Genomic DNA, 22,927 nt, shown 5'->3' with positions numbered 1-22,927 from the left:
CTTCACTTCAAATTTGATTTTATTTTCACTAACTTGACAACATTTGTCACAGTGGACATTGATTAAAATGCCATTAACATTGCCCAGAACTTAAAAGAGGTCTTCCACATAAAATATGGCTCCGATGAGCAAGTATAAATCACCGAGAGCAAAATGTCATCGATCTTGTCTGAGCGGCCACAAGATCTCCGTGAAAGTTCTCCACAGCAAGCAAGGAACTAAGTGTCTCCTAACCAATGACAATTTGGGTTTGCTCCACTACAGGGCATCTCTTCGGACCCGGATATCAGATGTTGGCTTTGTGCCTCTTCCGTTTCTCAAGGTCCCATTTTGAACCCTGCTGCACCCGCGTTCTCGTGGAAGGTGGCCTTTGATTCTTCTAGATTCAAGATTTGACTCTTGTACTTCTCTTGCCAGTCTTCCACGATGTACTGGTGGTAGGGATCGTTGGAGTGCTCCCGCCGCTTGGATTTCACGGTGCTCACCAGGATCGCGACGATGATGAACGAGAACATTCCGATCATCACCATGAGGTACAGGATGACGTAGTAGAAGTTCTCAGCATCGAGTTTGGCTTGTAGGGCCTCTTGTTCAGCTGTTGTGTTCCTGCGCCAGTTGTCCATATAAGTAATAAAAACCCTTTTGAAGACATTTTCCAAGGTCTGTGTCAGGTTGGATAAAGTAGGCATAGCTCCCTCCTGCTGCAATTTGAATGATAAAATAGATGAGCTAGGTGGAGAACACTGACTCTTTCTGCATTTGGCTGCTTTAGGAGATAAAGTAAGGGGGAATGCAAAGGAGGAGATAATATTTCTTCTTACCTAGCTGGTGATTGATTGAGTGAGTGCATTTTTGTTGTTGTTGTTCTTTAAGCTTTGCGTGTGCAAATTGATGCATTTTTTGGATGCGGGCTACCTTACCATAAACATTTGATGGAGGGGGGCGTCTGGATGGCTCAGTGGGTTAAGCCTCTGCCTTCGGCTCAGGTCATGGTCTCAGGGTCCTGGGATCGAGCCCCACATTGGGCTCCCTGCTCAGTGGGGAGCCTGCTTCCCCCTCTCCCTCTGCCTGCCTCTCTGTCTACTTGTGATCTCTCTCTGTCAAATAAACAAAATCTTTTTGAAAATTCAATGATCAATTACTTTAAAAATTTAATGGAGGATAAAACTGTATATATATGTACATGTGTTAATTATGTGTGTATGTTGCTGGTGTGTATGTGTAATTATTGGCTTAGGGTGTCATCTTTCCTACTCCACTGTCCTCTCCGTGAGGACAGGACTCATATCTTCTTTGCCTGCCTTGGGACAGCTAATGTGGGCACAGAGCCCAACACATCAGAGACACACAATGGATGCTGAATAAATAAATGGATGTGCCGGGCACATGAGGGTCACTGGAAATGCAGAGATGATTAATGAATATGAGCTTTCTGTCTGTGGAAGCTCAGGGTCATGGGAGAACTGCAAACATATAGTAACGAGAAGTAACAAAGAGTTTTAAGAGCTCTGAACAAAGCAAGAAGGGAGCTCAGAGAATGGAGCTGAACATGGTACATTGATGGAGCAAACAGGTGCGAACAGAAGTGGAAGGAATGTAGGCAGGAAGAGAACCTGGGATTATCCAGAACCTACAGGTGTGCCCAGTCAATAAAAGCCTGAAAAACCCAATAGTGTGTTTGCCTAATGCCTTTCTGGAAACAATGCCCCTTCTCTTTAACAGAGCTTTTGTTTCCTCTTATGAGAAGAGAGGTTTCCGATCTCCCCACCTGCGGAAAGGGCACAAGTACATATCCAGGTCTTTCTCTGACGCCTTCCCAACATTTCATTCATTGAGAATTATGGTAAATAAGTTAATAGATTTTTGTCAATCATTGTATTAAGTCCTATTATTCCAAGGGCTCCCAGGTCTTTCCCTCACTCTTCCCTCCACCCAAAGCCCAGAGAGTTGAAAGGAAACTTGACAAATGAATAAGATTGCCCCAAACTACATGCCAAGCACATGTTCAAAGCAACGTAATAGAGACATTCTTTCTCCCCCCCTTAAAATAAAACAGTTCGCTGTAAGGAGTAGAGCTAAGGTAGCTTTAGTCCTGCACAAGACATCACCACTGGCTCCTTAAGTCTCCCAGGGATGAGATCTGCCTCATTTTGGAGGAGTTCATGTTTATTTCATCAACCAAAAAGCAACCCACCCCTCTGTGCTATGTCAGGGCTGTTTTTGTTTGTTTGTTTGTTCTTGTTTTTTTTTTTAAGATTTTATTTATTTATTTGACAGAGAAAGATCACAAGTAGGCAGAGAGAGAGAGAGAGAAGCAGACTCCCCGCTGAGCAGAGAGCCTGATGTGTGACTCAATCCCAGGACCCTGAGATCATGACCCGAGCCGAAGGCAGGGGCTTAACCCACCTTAACCGGCGCCCCTCAGGGCTGGTTTTACAGGGACGATTCCTTCACCTGTGAGTGTTCTCACCCTCTCTTTCTGCCAACCCTTCGCCACTTCTTCATCCAGTAAAGAAACTTGTGATTTCACCGGCTTGTTTATTTCCCCGTTTCGGCACCATCTAGACAAAATTCAGTTTCCTTTTGTGAAGCCAAATGGAAAACTCAACAGAACATAGAGACAAGATTTAAAAAAAAAAGGGTGTGGGGGCTCCTGGGTGGCTCAGTGGGTTAAAGCCTCTGCCTTTGGTTCAGATCATGATCTCAGGGGTCCTGGGATCCAGCCCTGCATCGGGCTCTCTGCTCAGCGGGGAGCCTGCTCCCCTTCCTCTCTCTCTGCCTGCCTCTCTGCCTACTTGTGATCTCTCCCCATCAAATAAATAAATAAAATCTTTAAAAAAAAAAAGGAAGAGCTAAGTGTATGGAAGGAAGGGTTGGTGGAGGGTTAGAGAAGTCCCAGGAGTGACTGATGAGGGAAATTTGGTCTGGGGGAGGGTGCTAAGCAGAGGCAGGCAGCAGAAAATTAACCAGAAGAAGAGGGAAATCCCCTTCTGGGCTGAGAATCAGCTCCCCTGCAATGTTTTTGCTAAGGTGCTGTCAAGATTGGAAATGTTCTAGTTATTTTTGCTCGTCAGACAGCACTTTTTGGAAACGACTCCAGTAGAGCAGGGCTGCACGAGGCCCTGCCTTGGATCCGAGTCTCTCCCCAGAGAGATGACAGCTTTGCAAATTCCTAAGTACTCTGAGCTCATCTACCCACAATGCCTCCCACATATCTCCTCTGTGGGCTGTGCACTGTGCTTGGAATTCCACCAGTGACGACTCTGAACAGAGGAAGGGCAGTAGCAGAGGGCAGGCCCACTGCCAACACCATTCTGCGAATGTTTTCATCAAAGCAATGGTACTACCTGTGAAGAATCTAGGCCAGCGCCTGACTTATGAGAGTGCTCCATCGTGAGGCCCCTGTCTTTTCAGGGCTCTGAGAGAATGGGGACCTAGGAGAGCTGTGTTTCGAGGCTCGGCAAGGCCATCCAGGACAGGGCGCCGCAAGGGAAGCCTCGAGATTCCACAGCTAAAACAGGAATGGAGCACTTTCAGTAAGTATTGAGGGGGAGGGGAGATGGAGCCCAGAGGAGGGAGAAGAGGGCATTGGAGTAACCTCGGTCTTCTGATGTCCCTGAGTCACCCTGCAGAGGAAGAAAGAAATACAATTTCTACAGGACAAAGGAGCTGAGTCTCTCCAGTCGCACACATAAAAATGGCGGTACGTTCAAATCCTCCTACCCTGTCTGTGGTCACATCACCCACGAGATTTTCCCGAGGCCTCTGTCTGAGCTGGAGATCCTTCTCTGTGCTTCTTCTGCAAACTGCCACGCTTGTCTATTTGCTCGTTTTCAATTACCCATGTATTGTGAATTAGTCATGTGATACTCAAAACCACTCCACAACCCTGGGATTTTCACCTCCCTTTTACAGACAAGGAAACTGGTGTTCAGAGAGCTAAAGTCATTTGAATCACAATTATATGGGAACTTGAGCTGCTGGGGGGGGGGCAGGGATCTATGGTTTTACTCATCTTTGTATCCTAGGGCCCTGCATCTTAGGGTACATCGCAGATCTTCGCCAAATATTTGGTGAAACAATGAATGGTACTTTCTCATGCACTATGGATTTCAACTGGAAACTACTAGAACGGTGATTCTCAGCTTACTTGCAGGAGAGGAGGGGATTCACAAATTCCCTTCATTGAAAATGAAATTCAATGAACTGATTCCATTCTTCTCCCCAAAAGTTTACATATGCACATAGAAATCTCCACATCCAGTTTCAGGGAAATCCTGGTCCCCTAGAGCCCAACCGGGTATCCCTGTGACAGAATATCTTTGAGTTGAGGGACCTCAGTGCCGGATTCCACTGGAGCTCTTTGGGTTCGTTTAAGGTACGAGCATAACAGCATTTGGCAACCTGCGGCTGCAGCTACTACTGATTATTTGTTCAGCTTTTCTAACATGGACAAAGGCTCATGGCAAAACTTCTCGGGGCCTCTGGGTGGCTCAGTCAGTTGAGCATCTGATGCTTGATTTTAGCTCTGGTCATGATGTCGGGATCCTGGGATCAGGCTCTGCTCGCTGGAGGTTCTCTCTCTCTCTCTTCCTCTCCCATGGCCCCTACCCACTTCCCTCTCTCTGTCTAAAGTAACGAATAAATTTTTTAAAAAGCAGATTGGGAGGTACTTCTTGATAAGACTGACTTACAGAGTGAAAAGGGCTCAGGTAGATTAAGTACCTGGCCCCTGGTACCAGGGAGGTGAAGGGAGGTGAAAAAAAATTTCAGAGAACATTGAGTCCAAGGGTGATTTATATTTTGAACACTGTTGCATGAGACAAGGTTGAATAGTCCATTGTTTGTTTCATAACAAAGGGGAAAGCGAATCGATGTGTGAAAGCAATTTTACTGATGGACATTATGCTGGAATGTTCTAACAGGCTTAAATTTTTGATACTCAGAATAACTACTTAACTGATAGATATTGATCATATTTGGTATACATAGTATCCGTCTCTAAGTAGAACACCATGGTAGGTGTTTAGTAATGTGAAGACTGTTACTTATGTTCTGTTGAACCATATGAAATTGCCATTTCTGTATGTTAAGCATGGGCAGTGTTGGTAATTTCATATGGTTCAACCTAACACAGGGGAACCTATGGGTTTTTTTGTTTGTTTTTTTTTTTGTTTTGTTTTTAATATTTTATTTATTCGACAGAGAGAAATGACAACTAGGCAGAGAGGCAGGCAGACAAAGAGGAGGAAGCAGGCTCCCCGTGGAGCAGAGAGCCCAATGTGGGGTTTGATCCCAGGACCCTGAGATCATAACCTGAGCCAAAGGCAGAGGCTTTAACCCACTGAGCCACCCAGGCGCCCCGGAACCTATGTTTTTAAGCATTTTCAATAAATAGTTGTTAGTCAAAGAACAGGATGGGCCTCTAGAGATGATTTAGGCTGGACTGCTCATCTGACAGGTGCCGTAAGTACAGCCCACAGAGCTTAAGTCACCTGTCAAGCATCACAGGACTTACATTGTTGGCCACAGCTCTGGGACTAGAAACCCAAGTCACCCAGGTTAGCACCCAGCACCCACTGTGCCCTAGCAGAGGTCACACATTCCAGTAATGCCCCATTTCCATCGCCTGTGACTAGGCAGCTCAGCTGAGTAAAAGAAATGAGACCGAGACCCCTGTTTCAGCTCCTGTACACCAAGTAGCTGTGCCCTATCTTCAGGACACAGAATGATCCCCTATTTCCAGCTGTGTTTGTCACAGGTGTGTGTCATTCACAACAGAGACAATCTGGACACTGTGAGGAAGGTAACACCCACTCGACCCCCAAAGTTCTGTGTTCTTGAAAGATGGTGGTGGGGCCCTGGGGTGGTGCCGTCGGTTAAGCGACCAGTTCTTGGTTTCAGCTCAGGTCGTGATCTCAGGGTCATGAGATCGAGTTCCGCATCTCAGGCTCCATGTTCAGCAGGGAGTCTGCTTAAGACTCTCTCCCTCTCTCTCTGTCCGTCCCCCCATCAAATAATAATAATAACAATAATAATAATAATAAATCTTCCAAAGGAAAGAAGGAAAGATGGTGGACCATTAGCATCACCTGGTCTAACAAGGAGTGAAGGCTTTCATTGTTTATCTTTTGTTTTGTTTTGTTTTTTGAGTTTTGGAGAGAGTGGGAGTGCACAGTAGCAGGGAGGGACGGAGGGAGAGGGAGAGAGAGGATCTTCAGTTGGTTCCACGTTCAGCACGGAACCAGACACGGGGCTCGATCTCATGACCCCAAGATATGACCTGAGCCAAAATCAAGAGTCAGACACTTGGCCGACTGTACCCCAAAGTCTTTCATTTTTATATCAAGAATAGAAAAGTAAAATGGTGCTGGGAAAACTGGACAGCGATATGTAGAAGAATGAAACTCGACCACTCTCTTACACCGTACACAAAGATAAACTCGAAATGGATAAAAGACCTCAACGTGAGACAGGAATCTATCAGAATCCTAGAGGAGAACATAGGCAGTAACCTCTTCGATATCAGCCACAGCAACCTCTTTCAAGATATGTCTCCAAAGGCCAAGGAAACAAAAGCAAAAATGAATTTTTGGGACTTCATCAAGATCAAAAGCTTCTGCACAGCAAAGGAAACAGTCAACAAAACAAAGAGGCAACCCACGGAATGGGAGAAGATATTTGCAAATGACAGTACAGACAAAAGGTTGATATCCAGGATCTATAAAGAACTTCTCAAACTCAACACACACAAAACAGATAATCATATCAAAAAATGGGCAGAAGATATGAACAGACACTTCTCCAATGAAGACATACAAATGGCTATCAGACACATGAAAAAATGTTCATCATCACTAGCCATCAGGGAGATTCAAATTAAAACCACATTGAGATACCACCTAACACCAGTTAGAATGGCCAAAATTAGCAAGACAGGAAACAACCTGTGTTGGAGAGGATGTGGAGAAAGGGGAACCCTCTTACACTGTTGGTGGGAATGCAAGTTAGTGCAGCCACTTTGGAGAACAGTGTGGAGATTCCTGAAGAAATTAAAAATAGAGCTTCCCTATGACCCTGCAATTGCACTGCTGGGTATTTACCCCAAAGATACAGATGTAGTGAAAAGAAGGGCCATTTGTACCCCAATGTTTATTGCAGCAATGGCTACGGTCGCCAAACTGTGGAAAGAACCAAGATGCCCTTCAACGGATGAATGGATAAGGAAGATGTGGTCCATATACACAATGGAGTATTATGCCTCCATCAGAAAGGACGAATACCCAACTTTTGTAGCAACATGGACGGGACTGGAAGAAATTATGCTGAGCGAAATAAGTCAAGCAGAGAGAGTCAAGTATCATATGGTCTCACTTATTTGTGGAGCATAACAAATAACATGGAGGACATGGGGAGATGGAGAGGAGAGGGAGTTGAGGGAAACTGGAAGGGGAGATGAACCATGAGAGACTATGGACTCTGAAAAACAACCAGAGGGTTATGAAGGGGCGGCAGGGGGGTGGGGGGGGTGGGAGGTTGAGGAACCAGGTGGTGGGTAATAGGGAGGGCATGTACTGCATGGAGCACTGGGTGTGATGCCAAAACAATGAACACTGTTATGCTGTAAATAAACAAACAAACAAACAAAAAGAATAGAAAAGTATATGATTATCTGCATTTACCATGAACATTCAACAAAAACACTTTCAAAATTTTTATCAGAGCATGAAGAAATGAGGAAGGAAAACAATACCAAGAATTAGAATAAGAATGAGGGGGACAAGGAGAAAAAGAAGAGGAAGTAGGAGTGCTTGGATGGCTCTGTTGTTAAGCATCTGCCTTTGGCTGGGACCATGATCCCAGGGTTCTGGGATTGAGCCCCGCATTGGGCTCCCTGCTCAGCAGAAAGTCTGCTTTTTCCCCTCCCACTCCCCTTGCTTGGGTTGCCTCTCTCACTGTGTGTCTCTCTGTCAAATAAATAAATAAAATATTTTTTAAAAGAAGAAGAAGAGGAAGTAGAATAAGAAGGAGAGGAAGGAAAAGAACAGAGAGAGAGAAAAAAGAAGAAAAGAAGCAAAGGCAATCTTACACCAGGAAAATCACTCCTTTTATAATTTCTGGGAAGGGAAATCGATCGCTTTGCTACTTAATTTCTCAGAAACTAATTTGCAATGGAAGCTTACCTAGGCAGTGCGTGGGCAGTATGAAATCCCCTGCTACAAAGCCAGGCTGTTCTAAACCTCCTGGTTGGTGCTGGCAAGCTCTCAGGAACTCTGCATAAATCTCAGCCTGCCAGCCCCCCTTCTGCTTGCAGCCAACCAAGCCTTTGTGAGCCGCGGTCTGCAATCTAGGCTTTTATGAACCCAAATATTTAATCTAATCTCACGTGGAAAGTTAAATACAGGCCGGCCTTTGGGAATTAACCTTGGTGCCTGATGGGGTGTGCCTGCTTGGAGGCTGGCATTGGGTAGAGGCAAAGTTCCCTCCTTGAGCCCCGTGATGCCCGCCCTAGCCAGGACACTGCCTGGCCCCAGTGAGCCCCCTCCTCAGGAAAAGGCTTGGTGGACAGCACCGTTCCCTGCAGGACTTGTGCCAAGGGCAAGCATCCCAGAGAGATGAGATAAACACGGCCATCTATGGGGATGTGGGTTGAGGGGAAGGCCAGTATGCCTCCAGATCAACACCCCTATTCTAACCACCTACTCATAAACCTAATTTTATCTGTTTTTAAAATGTTTAAATTTCTTTTTATTGGTTTGACAGAGAGAGAGACAGCGAGAGAGGGAACATGCAGGGGGAGCGGGAGAGGGAGAAACAAGCTTCCCACTGAGCAGGGAGCCCAATGCGGAACTCGATCCAAGTATCCTGGGATCGTGACCTGAGCCAAAGGCAGATGCTTAACGGACTCAGCCACCCAGGTGCCCCAAACCTAATTTTCTTTAAATATCCACTCTTTGAGACCATTTTCATGTGGCTTTAGAACAACATTGTTATCTTGCACAGTAGAAACCGGCCACAATAAGGGTACTATACAAAGGACACAGAAGCAAGTCCAGGGAGTTATGTGTAAAGACCCCAAAAGAGCTAAATGCTTTCTGCTTACCAAAAGATCCTTTTCTATCATGGTGGGAGTCCTTGGAATTAGACAGGGTGTTATCACATGCCAGGTCCTTCTCAAATGCTTTCATTGTCTTAGGCTCATGCAGTCGTGACAACACAATGTAAAGGGACTCAGCTTTACAGCTAAGGAATCCAGGCACGAAGAGGTCCAGAGGTCAGGATGACATAGAGGTAGAGCCAGGATTTGAGCCTAACCCCGAATGGTGGCCACAGTAGTGACATACCACCAAAATCACGTCAAGGTCAGAGGGCTGCCCATCCCTCTCTCATATAGCTGTGCAAAGTAAGATGACCTGTGTTTTACAATGGAATTTTGTCATCGAATGGTGCTCTGAGCGATGTAGCTTGAGGTGCACTGGGTGGCAAGAGGAAGGTGTCTGGGATATCAAATTATCTACAATTCGTAGTAGTTAACGTAGTGGGTGTGAGCTAAAGAAATGCAAGTTTCTCTGTAACCCCACGCCAGCCTCTCATGACGTCATACGTCCTCATAGATTGTCTTCACTGAACACAATTAGGCAACCTCAACCACAGAAAAATGGTTGGATGGTCCAGCAGGGTGGAAAGTGTCTCTATAGAAACAAAAGCCCTTCAAAGGACTCCCAGGGACAGTCCCAGGGCAACTCTGCCACCTGCTGGTGAAATCAAGGAACAGAGACCAACGTCACTCCTGAACCGGTCTTGACCATTTAATTTCCTCTCTTGCATTCTCCTAGCACAAAGGTGAGGAGAATCAAAATGGCGTCCAAGTCTACACTTCAGTAATTTGAGGCCAAACTGGAAGGCAATACATCCCAGAGGCTCAGAGCTTGGCTTTGGAGGCTGAACAAATTACTTACATTCCCGATCTCTGGATTCCTCATCTGGAAAATGGGAAAATTAAAAGCCCCAACCTCACCAGGTTGTCACCAAAGTTAAATGAGATAATGAATGGAAAGCACTTCCTACAGAACCTGACACATAGTAAGATAGAAAGTGTTTTATAAGTAGGACCTTTTGCTGTTATTTTTAAGAGAAGGATGCAGGACATGGCAGTGAGAAGCAGAGCTTGAGCAGACCTCACCAAGGAGAAGAATATTCTAGCACTGTGTGAAGATTAGCTCCTCAGTGTTTATTTTTAGATGGCTCCTACTTATGCCTTGATGTTCAACTCACACAACTGCAATGAGATGAGGACTGACAGAGTGGTTGCAGAAGCGCAGTATAAACACGACCCAAGCATCTGCTGCAGGCTGGAGTAGAAAATGGGAGGGGGACAGAGCTGTTTCATATCTCCCCCTGACAGGCTTCAGCCTACCTGGCCTATGCAAAAGTCTCTCGATAGATCCACTCTGCATTGTCTCCAACAGGAGAGCAAAATGGTATCTGCCAGAAAGCGAGTTTCATAAAAGCAAATGTTCTCTTTGAAAATCAAATTGCAACCCACACCTTTACAGAGCTCCTCTGCCTCCATATGGCATATGTTTTTAAAGCCCAGGGAGTTGAGTCTGCTTTGGGTTTAAAATTGGATGTGACTCAGATCCACATCCAGCACTAATAAACCCAAAATTCCTTCGAAAGATAAGAACAGTGGAAGACTGTCTAGAATTAAAACTGCCTTTCAAGCTACTAGTACTGTTTTTAGGGCACCACTGTGATACAAATCAAAAGGCAAGCAACAGCTAGTAACGGGGGAATGCAGGAATGCATGAAGTCGAGTAATTGTCTTTGGAGAATTTCAAGTCAGTCAATGTCTCTCTGCTCAAGTCAATCCTACTAGGAGATAGCCCATGTAGGCTTTACCTACTGACCTCCTATTATGGTAGGTAACTCTATGTCCACAGCCTCTTAACTCCTCCACACCCTTCCAGTATATCACAATTTATAGTTAAATCCAAATTCAGACTTTGCATTTCTATGGTGATGGAAATATTGTTCTTTGATGACCCGGTCACCTCTCTCCTATACAAATTTTGGTTTTCAAGGAATAAATTATGATTTTTTTTTTCCCTTTAAGCCCTACCCCTCAATGACTCAACATCATTTCCTCATTAGGGAAATGAACTTACAACCACAATGAGATACCACTACACATCTACTGGAATGGCTAAAGTCCTTTTTAAGGAACCAACAACAGCAAGTGTTGACGAGAATATGGAGTAACTAGAACGTTCTTACGTTGCTGATGGGAACACAAAATGGCACCACCACTTGGAAACAGCTTGGCACTTTCTTAGAAAGTAACCATGGGGACTTAACAATCCCACTTCTAAGTATTAACCCAAAATAAATGGGGGGAAAAAAGTGTGTCCACACAAATACTCACGCATGAATGTTCCTAGTAGCTTTATTCATAATAGCTAAAAGCTGGAATTAACCCAAATACGCCTCAGTAGATAAATAGGTAAACAAATCATAGTATATCTACACAATAGAATATTTCTCAACAATAAAAAGGAACTAATACATGCAACAACATGGATACATCTGAGAAACATTATCTGAGCAAAAGAAGTCAAATACACAGAAAAAGCTGTACTGTATGATTCCATTTCTAGAAATTCTAGAAAAGACAAAAGTAATCCATAGTGATAGAAAGCAGGTCAGTTGTCTTCTGGGGCCAGATAAGGAGAAGACTGGCTGCAAAAGATTAAGATAGTTTTATGGGGTGACTGAATTGTTCTAGGTCTGGATTGTGGTAGTAATTATTGGATGTACACATTTGTCAAGATTCTTTGAACTGTACCTTTAAAATACATACATGTAATTTTATGTAAGCTCTACCACAATAAAGTTGATTTCTTAAAAATCCATGTTTATGTAGTTGACTTGTAAATTTACATCTCCAGCCCAGTTTTCTCCTCTGAACTTCAGACTCAAATGTCCAAATGCTTGCTTGACATTTCCACATGGATGTCTAATGGGCATCACAACTTTAAGGTCCAAACAACTTTTAATTCTCCCACCAAATCTGCTCCTCCCTTTGCCCCATCACAGCAGAGTGACCCCACCATCCTCCCAGTTTCTTAAGCCAAAACCCTAACAATTAGTGTTGATTCCTTTCTTTTCCTGACCTCCCTACTGGGAAACATCATTGAAAAGATGTGACCACCCAATGATCTGTGAGCTGGATGGGGCACTTGGAGGCTCCTCAAACGCCATCCTGTCCTTCGAATGTGGGTTCTGCTCATCTTTCCTTCTCCCAGAGTCTGCTCCAAGAACACGGCCTTGAGATAATGATATGGTGTTGAGAACACCTGCACAGTGTATGGGGTCTAGACCCAGTTAATGCCTCTTTATAAACTTTGAAGATTTGGCAAGCAGGTGTGGGGATCCATTCGTCTTGATGTTGCCCAAGGTGAGGCTCATATGTAAGTTCCCTTTGGAACTTTAAACCTGCCACTACCGGCCTGCAGTGGCCACTGGTCTCTTCGAGCTTTCACTGCCCTCTAAGTACAGGGGCTAGTTTCAGATTATATAGGGATGCTGCTGAGAAGGTTGCAAACCAATGCTCCCACCTCCAATCCGTTAGCAAATCCTGTTGACTGTCTCCTATCAAAGAAAACTCTCAGCCTTGACCATGGCTGTATGAATTTCCCTACTGGGTGAAATTAAACCCACCAGAACTTTAGCAACCCATCCCCAACTTCTTTGGAAAATGTGCTGGGAGCTTTTGTATTAACTAGTTTAACTGCCAAATGCAAAGAAGAACTACGACCCATTTCATGAACCAACCAGATACCTGTTCTCAGAATCTTGCCTTTTTTTTTTTCTTCCTGTTGTCCCAAACCTACTTCTTTCCATTTCTGCATAGACTCTTTGACTTTGTCTCCTTTCCCTAGAAAACAATAAATTCACCTTTTTTTGTTACTGCTCTGGTAGTCTTGTGTTTTAATTTGATACCTCAAAACACATCCCAAGTCAGTCTACTTTCTTCAAACTACCCTCAGCTCGTGGTGGAACTGTGTTATGACTTTCCACTCTTTGTCCCCATTCATCCACTTCTAAGAGGGACCTCATAAATCAGAACATGCTACTCCCTGTATGAATCTCTCCACTGGTTTCCCAGCTTCTTCAGAATAAAGTCCAGAATGCCTGGTGCCATAGAGGACCTAACCCTGGGTCCCCTTCTCTGACCTCTTCTTCATCTTGTAGTCTGATCCTGTCTCCATGCTCTTCTATTTCCACCATAGGATCTGTAATAGTTTCCTATTGTTGCTGTAACACAATACCATAAACATAGTCACCTAAACAACACAAATTTATTATTTTGAAGTTCTGGTGGTTGGAAGTCCAAATTGTGGGGAGGATGGTTCCTTCTGGAGGCTCTGGAGGGAGAGCCTGCTTCTTCTGGAATTAGGCTGCCCTAATTCCTTAGAAAGGGTGGTGGCCCTTCTTCATATCACACCAAACTCTGCTTTCACATCTTCTGACATCTAACTGACCCTCCTGCCTTCCTCTCCTGAGGACCTTGGTGATTGTATTAGACCTGCCCAGACAATCCAGGGTAATCTTCTCATCACAAGACTATTATTCAATCACAACCACAAAGTCCCTTTTACCACACAAAGGAAACATGTTCACAGGTTCCAGGGATTAAGGTGCGGACATCTTCAAGGGGCCATTATCCAGCTGACCACTTGGCATTGGCTGTTCCCTTTCCCTGGAATGCTCTTCTCCCAGATCTTCACATGGCTCACTTCTTCTTCACTTCATATGACATCTTCTCATACAGGTGTTTTCCTGCTCTCCCAATCTGTCACCAGTCCCCCTACTTTATTTTCCTTGTCTTTTTTATAGTCTGAGTTGGGCAGGGATGCCATGTACTGTAGCGTAGGTTGGGCAGTGCATAATGGGAGGATGCCCTCACTGCGAGTAGGAGTGGAGTCTGTACACAGACCACACCCTGTGTGTGTGGCATCTTTGAATTCTGACCTTACCCTACTTTATTGCTTGCTGTTTCCTTTTCCTGCATCTAACTAGAACTTAAGCTCTGTGACAGCAAGAACTTTTCTGTATTGTTTTCCTGAGTCTGGTTGAACAAAAGTTCTTGATGCTTCCCAAATGCTCAGAAAAGACTGCAATGCTAGATTTGGGCACTGAGGAAACCAACCGCCCCATCTATTTATAAGGTACTGAGATTATTCTTCCAATCAAAAAGATAGTTGGAATAGAAACTTTGCATTATTTTGAGAGCCTTAACAATACTTGAAGTTTCCAAGTGGGACTCCTAAAACAGGATATTTTCTTTCATGGCTTTAGCATGAGCAAAACCGTTTCGTGAAAAGCTGGAGCTGGATGTGTTGAGAAACCACGGTGCTTTCATGCACACAGAGCTTCTAATTTCTCTGTGCCCAGCTTCTGAATATTACAAGAGATGGCAAATGGCTCTGTAGCAGTGACACCATTTGACAGAGGAGTCACTCTAATGTTCTCTCTTCTTTAAGTCGAAAACAAGCTTGACCATTCCCAACAAATATAGCTTCAACAAGAACTCCACTCCCCAAACATGTAGGGATTTTGCTAAGAATCGGACTTACCTTTGCTTAGAATGCAGATTCTCTTAGTGCATCCAATGAAACTTTTTCCAGAGGGTTCTTTCCAGACACATCACTGGCAATATCTCTCCTCATTCCCAAGTTCTTCATTTGGGCACTGTGTTGACTGGGCTTTATCTGGAGCTTCTATGTTTAATTCAAAGACAGAAGACCAGGCTGGAGAGTTTCTAGGGCAAGAAGAAGCCCCCTGCCCAGGCACATCCCTGGTGGGAACACCCATCCCACCCACTCTATTGCCATGGACTCCCAGCCTTCCTACCCTCCTGACACACACAGGATTGGTCTCAGCAGAGAACATTGGCTAAACCCAAGCACCCGCTCTCTTAAGAAATCTTGTCTAAGGATTCTGTCTCCTTGAAAATTTAGAACAAACCCATGATTCCTTGCCTGGTCTTGGAGAAAAATCATCTCCAAGCCTCCACTGGGTTCCAAAGTGTGGTAGCTTTAAGAACTTGCTTCACCTCAAACCTGTCAGGATGGCCGCTATCAAAAAAGCAAAAAGACAGACATTGGTAAGAATGTGGAGAAACTGGAAGATTTGCACACCATTGGGGGGAATTGAAAATGGTAGAGTTGCTACACAAGGCAGTGTGGAGGGTCATCCAAAAAATTAAAACTAGAACTACTGTATGATCCAGCAACCCTAGGTCTGGGAATTTATCCCAAAGAATTAAAATCAGGATCTCAAAGGGATATGTGTATCCCATGTTCATTGTGACACTGTGCCCAGCAGCCAAGATGTGGATTATCGACAGATAAATGGGTGAAGAACGTGTGGTGTACGATGGAATATTAGTCAACCTTTAAAGGGGAAACTCCTCTGTGACAACACGGAGACACCCGGAGGACATGATGCTGAGTGAAATCAGCCGGTCACAGAAAAACAAACACTGTCTGTTTGCACTTCTCTGAAATGTCTAAAATAGTTCAGAGACTCAGAGAGTAGTAGAATGGTGGTTGCCGGGAACGAGCGGGATGTGGAGATGGGAAGTGACTGCCCAACAGGCACAAAGTTTCAGTCAGGCAAGATGAGAAAGTTCCAGAAATCTCTGTCTAACATGGTCCCTGGAGTCAGCAATGCGGTGTCGTGCTCGTGAAGATCATTGAGAAGGTAGAGTGAATGCTAAATGTTCTTACCACAGGAAAATAAAATTTAAAATGAAGGAATTCCCTTCTGGTTAGCCACGTTAAGAGGAAAGCACAACTTTACTGAGTATCCAGAAAAGGGATGGCTCAGGGGCACCTGCTGTCTGGTTCTGGAGAATTCCTGATGACCACTTTCCACTGTGTGGTCCTTCAAGCTTGATAGGTTCCCCTCCTCTAGGGCTAGAGAAACAGAGTCTACACCAGAGGCTGCCGTGTTCAGAACAACCACACTGTGTCCCCACAGTGCTGTCAAGCGTGCGTGACTCATAAAGCTACGGAGTCCAGAGGTGTTCAGTTGTACAAAGCTGATAAAAATGGGCTCGTGCTGCTCTGGGTGGGAGAGCCCTCCTCTCTGCCTGCCCTCACTGCCAACGCCCCTTGAGAAGACTTTGGGTTGACTTCTTTTTTAATTTTTATTTTAGAGTGTGATGAATACAACCATGCTATGTATTTCTTGTTTATTATTTTTATCTTGAAATCATGATAGATTCAGAGGAAGCTGCAAAAATGCTGAGTCCCACCTGCCCTCAGCCAGCCTTCCCCAGTGGTGACATCATACATAACTAGAATATAATATCAAAACCAGGAAACCGGGGACTCCTGAGTGGCTCAGTCAGTTAAGCCTCCTACTTTTGGGTTCTGCTCAGGTCGTGATCTCAGCATCGTGAGATCAAGCAGAGTCTGCTTGAGACTCTCTCTTCCTCTGCCTCTACCCTCCATGTCACAAATAAATAAATCTTAAAAAAAAAAAAAACAACTTGGAAAACTGATATTGATACAGTGCTGTCAACTAGCCCACAGACCAAATCCAGATTTCACTACTTTTAACCTGCACTCATCTGTGTGTGCGCATGTGCGTACGTGTGTAGTTTGATGCGTCTTCAACTGTTACCCCATCTGTGGAACCAACACCACCATCAGGGTAAAAACTTCCCTCATCACCATTAAGAAACTAACTTTTCCATGCTCCCCTTTGCCACTTGCACCCCTTTCTTGTATCCCTATTTCCTGGTTGCCCTCTCTATAAATCTGCCACTTCTAGAATGTTCTGTAAGTAGGATTGCACAATATAAAACCCTTTGAGATGGGCTTTTCCCCCACTCAGCATGATTTCCTTGAGATCCGAGTGAGTTGGGTACATCCACGCTGGCCACTGACTTTTACTCCAGTCAACAGATGTTCAACCACTCATCTGCCGAAAGGTATTTGAGTTGTTTTCAGGTTTTTGCTGTTGTGAATAGAGCCGCTGTGAACATTTATGTACAGATTTGGGCGTGAATGTAAGTTTTCATTTCTCTGGGGTTAATATTCAAGAGAGCGGTTGCTGGACCAGATCACAGAGGCATGTTTGGCTTGATAAGAAACTGCCGAATTAGTTTCCAGAGATCCTACACCATTTTACATTCTAACCAGCAATGAGTGAAAATTCTGGTGTTCCTTATTCTCACCAGCAAAGCTCTATGTTTTGTACCCAGAGTTATGAACTCTTGGGATTCTAGAAGATTAGAACTATAGGAGATTAGAACTATATCCTTGTGCAGTCTAGTCCATTGATTCTGCTCAGGGAGGATCCAGATGTGGGGGAGGGATCTGACCATCCCTTGTCCCTTGGTCCAATTCTGTTACTTTTATAGCCCTCCCTGAGTCCCAGGCTCAGGCAAAACTGCCTCCACTTTACGACATCTCTGGAAACTTGTGAAAGGTTAGGCAGGCTCTGATAGCCTTGTTCAAGCCCCAGGGGGATGTCCTGCCCCGAAAACTTGACCTCGTGCTTTGCTGCCATTGAAGAAACCAGGCTCCAGCTGCACTTTCCAAAGCTCACACAGCTCTCAATGCATTGTCTTCTTTCAGGAAATTACTAAGAGCACCAAAGTTCAAATCTGAAGTTACAGCCCACAGCCCACTTTCCCAGGCTCACCGGGCCTCCTGCCCAGCAGTCATGTCAAGACCCATTGCCTCTAGCTCAGCGACTTCCATTTACGGAGCACCTTCTGTGTGTAAGGCAATGTGCAAGGCACTTTATGTCTTCCTTCACCCCAAGTCTGCAAGTCTGGGGCAATGAACCCCATTCGACAGATGAGGAAAAATGGCTGGAGAATTCATGACCAAACTCAAAAGTTTCAGAATACGAGACCAAGGTATAGGTCGTTATTATACACAGCGTACACGAAATACTCTTGGGGGTGCCCAAAGTGGCCTTCCCCGTCATTGTCTGAGCTTAAAGGCACAGTGCACCTCTCCCTGGGTTCCATGCCTGAAACTCGCAGAGCGGACACCAGGTGGCGCCAACGCTAAGCTTTTCCCTCCGCGGGGACCAGCCTGACTTTTCCCTGAAGCCGCTGCTGGTTCCATCGCCTGTGCGTGCTTCCAGCCCAACTATAGCGTTTCTAGCACATTAAACTTTTTTTTTTAAATAGCAGACATCCTTGCTTTCTTAAAAATCAAATCAGTACATAGTAACATCTGCACATCTTTCTGAAAGGGTTACACTTTACAGCAAAAAGCCAGGAAATGCAACGTCTAGGTGGCACATAGAACCTCCCCACTAAACATCAACTGTTTAAAATTGCTGGTTCTCCTAAGTGCAACTTTTCCATATATGGATATTCTTGAGAAACAGATCACTGTTCCAGACCCTTCCTGCATTTTGCATGCTTGAAAGCTATGAATTTCCCTGCAGTTCTCTGCGGAGACGGAGTTCAGACCTATCTGCACTTTTGTTTACTACTGAGCTTGTTTGGGGATATTTTAAGAACTGAAGCCCTCTTGTTTTGCCCGCGATGCCCAGCTCCTTATAATCTCCTAATTGCCCTTTTCTTCCTGTGTGGATGAATTAGGTTCTGGTTCTTTGTTCTCCGGAACGAAAACACAAACGGGGAAAGGCAAGTGCTTCTTTCACACCCGCCTCTGGCCTGGGCGCCCCCTTATGTCCCTCATTCAGACACTTCCTATTCAGGAATTGTTCTCCCTAATTCTCTTTATTTGCGGTTTCAACCAGCTGCCCCACTTGTATGGATTTGTCTGGGAATTCTTTTCCAGTCTGCACCCATGAGAATCCCCTCGATCCCAGGCAAAGTGGGACAGTTTGCGATCCCGGCTGTCGGTTTGAGCAGAAGTGAACCTGCGCTGAATTTTAGGTTAAGATTTGACTTCAGTCCTGGTGACAGACTTCCTTCTCCGCCGCGTTAGTTGTTATTCATTCATTTGCTCAGCAAATGGGTGCCCAGTCAACCTCAACACTCTGCCATCCCAGAGCTCTCACAATGGGTCTTGACGTACCACCTCTGCCGGACTTCGATGCCAGCGACCCGTGTCATATCCCTTCTAAGACTTGCAGTGCCAGACGCAGCATCTAATCCGAACAGATACCTCACTGATGGTTATTAAGTGAAAAGAAGAAAAAAAAAGAATGCCCCTCTCCCCCTTGAGGTTACTGCTTCTCTGTGGTTCCCAGAATGTCATTACTTTGGAAACTTACAAGCCCTTGCTTGGAGCCAAAGAGGGAGATCACGATGTCACGCAGGGTCTCGGCTATGAGAGGGACAGCAGTGTCCAGCAGTGTTCAGAACCTGCCTCCAATTCCAAATTCCTGGTTACCCTTCTGGGAATAAAATCTCCCTGAGTTTGTTTTCCGTGGGGTTTAGATTTAGGTTTATGAGAAGCTAGCATTTAGGAGGAACCCATAACTCAAGAGCCGTCTTCATTTTGCACCAGACCTCAAAATTTCAGAAGAGGAGGTAGTGGTTGCAGGAGTGGGAGAAAGGAATTTGCCGGAGAGGTTGTCCTCTATTCCCAAATAAGTTCTGTCTCTCTTTCCCAGCCAGACTCTCTATAAAAGGGAAAACTGGACAACAGGCAGTGGGAAAGGAGCGCGTCCTGGCAACTAGCTTCAGGCCTCGTACACCACGCTGTTTACAAATTCCAGCAGCCAGCCCCGGGATCCAAATGTAGACAACTCTGTTTATGTAACTAAAATAGATGCTTATACCATGTGATTAAGGTGGCTCGGGGAGCTGGGCCACTGTGAGGCACGTTCGCTGCGGCCCGGGTCAGAGGGGAGCACAGAGTACGGGAGCCCTGGGACCCTGGCAGGTATGAGGTTGATTAGATTGGTTTTCTGGCAGAGCAGTCTCCCGGGGCAGGTGCATAGGAGAGCAGAGGAGTCACAACCTGGCGTCTTTTGTTGCTGTCGGTCACAGAGGATGGAGTTTTCATCCAAGAGAGACCAGCCCCGCACCGTCCCCTCCCGGCTGCCTCTTCTCCCTGCACGGGGTTTGGAATGAGCCCCCGCTCCTGCCCCACCAGGAGAGGATTTGTTCCAACATGCGGTTGCACTGCCTGGGTCAGTAAAGAGGCTCAAGTGTTCTAGGGGCAGTAGATGTACAGCTCAGTGAAACATTCCCTCCGCTCGCCATGGCCTTCACATCTCTGCACCCCCTGCTTTGTGACTGGGAGGCCTGTTCTTCTAGAAGCAGCCCAAGCTTCCCCTCTGGACATTTCCCAACCCCTCCCCGGCTGGAAGTGGTCACGCCGCCCTCCTCTGGGCACTGAGACCCCCCGTCCCTGGATCCATCCACTGCACTCCTCGGAGAGCTTCTGGGGGTCAGGGTCTGCGTCTTAACATCCTTATACCAGCCTTGGCCCCAACATAGTGGCCAGTATGGACAATCAAGCTGGCCAATGGCTTGTCTTATTGAGTGGTGGGAAGACGCCATCCAGAGGCCAGGGGACGAGAGAGCAGGAGCAGAAGGGCCACAGGGGTGCTGATCACTGCATGGACTCCCTGAGTCCCGGAGAAGGAGGCCCCATTCACACAGCTTCCTGGCTGGGTGTGGCCGCCCATGCTGGGCTCCTCATGGCTCTTCCTTCTCCAGCCTCCTTGGTCTTCTCAGCTTTGAAAAGAGCCATGTAGCTTGGGGCCCTTTGCACACTCTTTCTTCTCCCGAGAATTGCTGTCCCACTGACCCAGATCCACTGTCCAATTCATCCTAATCACCGCAAATGCCAAGGGAGTTGAGGACAGCGTCCTTGACAGCACCCCCGCTCGGTCTAGACTAAGTTCCCTCCTTATATATTTGACCCCCATACCAGGGGCTACAATAATGTCTTATGTGTACTCACCGCCTTCCTGGGGGCAGAGATGGGACTCCCAGCGTGGCTCCCTGTACCTCCCCTCCTAGCATTGTTATGATGCTACTCGATCATTGTGTAATCATTTGCTTGCTGTCTATTTTCCATCTTGAGTCTGGAGGACAGGAAACCTGTCTCTTCCCTATCTTCCCATGCCCAGCCCAGTTACCTGGCTTCATAGAAGCAAATGAACTAATGAATGGATGAATTAATTAATCAACCAAAGGAGGCCTGGAAAAACTCAGGAGAGAGAACCCGAGCAGTCAGATTCAAGGTCACCTTGAGCCAGGCAAGAGCAAGCTAGAACTTGGTAGTGGCCCACCACAAAAGGAGCTTCCAGGGAACAAAGGGGCGACAGTCCTCTGCCCCAATCAATAGGATCTTCCAGGCAACACGTCCGAGGAGAAAAGGCAACAGAAAGACCCCACTGTTTTAAGCTGAGTGTCCTGTACTCTTTTTCTTTGGAAAAAAGGAATAAAGAGTTCTTCTCGGAGTCCTTAGGGGGTGGCTGAGGAAGGCAGAAGGAAAAAGAAAAGTTCTGGACCATCCACATCTCTGATCACAGATACAGAGTGAAGGGGAAGGAGGCCCCACTGAAGTCACACTTGGATGCCAGGCTCCCGGGGCAAGGGAGGGCACGGCGGCTGCCAGGCCCGGCGCGGGCACACACGGGGGTATTCACAGCCCGGGGCCTCTGCCGCTCCCGCCCGCCCTGCGCAGCCCCCGGCAGCAAACAGAACTCTCTGTCTCGGTTCCTGAGTCAGGCCTGCACAGAATTAACTGTAATAATTGGCAGGTGTGCTGCTGGCTTCTGGGTTTCAATTCACCGGGGGCTCATGAAAACGGGATGTTCTGCAGCAGCCAGTGTTTAGCTTGGGCTCCGAGAAGCTTCAGCTTTCCATGACGAGAGACGAAGTGTGTGGCTGCAGCTGCCCTGGGCTAACGAGAGTTCCAGAACAGCCTTGGAGAAAGAGGCCCCTCTGGCCAGCAATCCAGTTTGCCCCTTGGGGAGAGAGGAGGAAATAGCCCTTGACCTGCTGCTGCCCTTCTCAGGAGCACAAAATGACAGAGAAGAAAGGAGTCTTTCTGGGAATTGTTTCCCCTCCTCACCGCCCCCGTGATCATCACCTCCAGAAATTTTCTAGCAACACGAATGCCCTTGGACTTCTTTCCGTGAACACCTAGGATGATAAGGAGGTTTATCGCAACTCGCAGCTGAGCCACCATTCCACAGGAGCCGGCCACCTCCGCGGCTAGGTGCCCGCTGCAGACCTCACTCATCAATCAAGAGCAGTTATCTTTCCTCCTGAGTCTGAGACAGGGGCTCGGAATCCTTCTCAACCCTGCGCCCCAGGAAGCCATGACAATGAAGAGGCGTTGGTATGAGAGTATTTACCACTTCTATTTTAGCGACTCAGAAGAGGCCAAAGTCAGAATCTCATCAGCGAGTTTTTTGCAAGGACAGGAGTCAAGGAACGTCCTACCACAGACTGTGGCTTTGATGCCAGTTACTGGCCAGAGACTCCTTATTGCTATCCTCCAAAGAGCCAGCTCTGATGATCATCTTCAGAAGGGGGAATTTCACTGGGGACCCTGGCATGGTGGCCCAGGGCTGGGATGGCCAATGCCAAGGGTACATCCTTTCTGTTCATCATACCTTCACTTGAAGCTTGTCCTTCAACTGGAGTGCTGGCCACCAGTCGGTGATAGCAGGGACAGAGCTGGCCGCCATCCTGAAGTCCTTTCAGGAGACAGCTGGCCATGCATGGTGGCCCCTGCCTCGTGTCACCCCACCACTCCTTCTCAGCTGGCCTGCTTGGGCCCTTTTTTGTAGGAACCAATGTGTAGTGCTAGAGAGGGAGGACTCTGGCCTCCAGGGCTGGGAACACTAAAGAAGCCATATCCCTTGGGTGGGGCCACATGTTCCATGGGGGAGGACCTCTGTTCACAATCCAAGTATCGCCATCAGTCCTTCAAGGACGATTATCCTTGTG

The 22,927-nt window shown here is 46.3% G+C and overlaps 1 protein-coding gene across 1 annotated transcript; it reads right to left on the bottom strand.

Annotated features, from left to right (window-relative positions):
• Window positions 1-79: 79 nt before the first annotated feature.
• Window positions 80-690, bottom strand: KCNE2 (potassium voltage-gated channel subfamily E regulatory subunit 2). The gene has a single exon (XM_046003466.1). The coding sequence runs from the start codon at window positions 687-689 to the stop codon at window positions 318-320; it is 372 nt and encodes a 123-aa protein (XP_045859422.1). The 5' UTR covers window position 690; the 3' UTR covers window positions 80-317.
• Between the last annotated feature and the right edge of the window lie 22,237 nt (window positions 691-22,927).

Source organism: Meles meles, chromosome 4 (genome assembly GCF_922984935.1).
Source record: "Meles meles chromosome 4, mMelMel3.1 paternal haplotype, whole genome shotgun sequence".
NCBI lineage: Eukaryota > Metazoa > Chordata > Mammalia > Carnivora > Mustelidae > Meles > Meles meles.
Note: the sequence above shows the minus strand (reverse complement) of the source record. Positions and strands in the feature narration are given on the sequence as shown.